The 1,523-nt window shown below is 53.1% G+C and overlaps 1 protein-coding gene across 1 annotated transcript; it reads right to left on the bottom strand.

The window, feature by feature from the left end:
* On the bottom strand, nucleotides 1-1,298 carry LOC139063265 (uncharacterized). The gene is made up of 3 exons (XM_070544590.1): nucleotides 1,197-1,298; nucleotides 657-970; nucleotides 1-322 (listed from the first exon to the last, which is right to left on the bottom strand). The coding sequence occupies exons 1-3, from the start codon at nucleotides 1,296-1,298 to the stop codon at nucleotides 127-129; spliced, it is 612 nt and encodes a 203-aa protein (XP_070400691.1). The 3' UTR covers nucleotides 1-126.
* Between the last annotated feature and the right edge of the window lie 225 nt (nucleotides 1,299-1,523).

Genomic DNA, 1,523 nt, shown 5'->3' with positions numbered 1-1,523 from the left:
CTGGTTTCCTCCCAGTTTGAGTCCAGGAGAAAGACGAGCCCCGGAGCATGTTGTTGTTGTCTTTCTGCTGCTTTTCTCTCTTAGGTGACACCTGGAAACACCGGCTGCTGTTGCATTTCAGGGTTTTCACACCTTCTCGCTGGTCCTGTTACTGAGGAGCAGGCGGAACCGTCGTCGACCTTCCAGAACCGAACTGGAGAGAACCCAGACCAGTCCCAGGGTTCTCCGGTTCCTGGGCGGAGGTCCGGCTGTCAGACCTGCACTCTCTGGGGAGCGTTCCACTTCCTGTACCCATGACATCACCGAGCTGAGGTAGACAGGTCTGGAACAGAGGATGAGGAGGATGAAGATGGAGATGATGTTTAACTCTGGTGTGTGTGTGTGTGTGTGTGTGTGTGTGTGTGTGTGTGTGTGTGTGTGTGTGTGTGTGTGTGTGTGTGTGTGTGTGTGTGTGTGTGTGTGACAGAGAGAGAGCTGGCTCAAAGTCCCAGAACTCATCATAAACTAGAGGGTCCACACCCAACACACACACACACACACACACACACACACACACACACCCACACACACACACACACACACACACACAGGCTCATCTGTGAGCCATTAGCAGCCGGTCAGCAACAGCATCACATGGGCCGGGCCCGCTCACATACTCTTCACATGATGTATGGATCCAGAACTCGTGCTGGTGCGGTCCGGTCTGAGCTCCAGGCTGCAGAAGACTCGACTCTAACAGCTTCTTCTTTTTTCTTTGAAAGTTGTTGTTCTTCATAGCAAAATGGTGGATTTTCTTCCTCTTATCAAACATCCTGAAACGTTCCCCGTGCAGCATGAAACCTGTCCCAGCTGGTCTCCTTCCAGCTGACCCAACCAGATCCAGAACCGCCTTTCCCAGTAGGATTCCTTCTCCTTCTGCCCTGAGAACACCTGCATCTCTGGTTACACGTCCTTCTGACCAGCCCTGCTCCTGCAGGTTCACCACCCAGTGGCTGGGTCACCTGTTCAGGCCAGGTGTGCTGGAGCACCTCCACGTTTCAGAACGCTGCCTCGGGCCACGAACTGATGATGTCACAGCTTAGAGGGATGATGGGCTGGATGGATGTTTCATTAAAACGTTGACCTTTGAACCAGGAAGCTGCTGTTATTTCCTGTTTCAACACACACACTTGTTTCCTTTATGATCAACTCATGACCTCAGTGAGGTCAAAGGTCAAGTCAGGATGTTCGTTTAACTGAAACAACCCTGTCTCTCCTGCTGCCGAGTGTGTGATCAGGTCTGAGGTCAGGACACACATGGACCGTGTCCCGCTGCAGACACTCCACATCGGGCTGGTGTTGTGTTGCAAACGGTGACCTCTGAGGGTTTGGTTTCAGCCCGACTCGGCGAGGAATGTGCTGCGCTGCACGGTGAAATGTGAGCGCTGTGGGTACGGCCGGGCGTGTTTTGATATGAGAAGGAAAACAGCGCCGGCCTTGAGTTCAGACCACCGCTCAGGATCAGATCGGAACCCATCAGCTTC

The sequence above is a fragment of the Nothobranchius furzeri genome, chromosome 15 (assembly GCF_043380555.1).
Source record: "Nothobranchius furzeri strain GRZ-AD chromosome 15, NfurGRZ-RIMD1, whole genome shotgun sequence".
Classification (NCBI taxonomy): Eukaryota; Metazoa; Chordata; class Actinopteri; order Cyprinodontiformes; family Nothobranchiidae; genus Nothobranchius; species Nothobranchius furzeri.
Note: the sequence above shows the minus strand (reverse complement) of the source record. Positions and strands in the feature narration are given on the sequence as shown.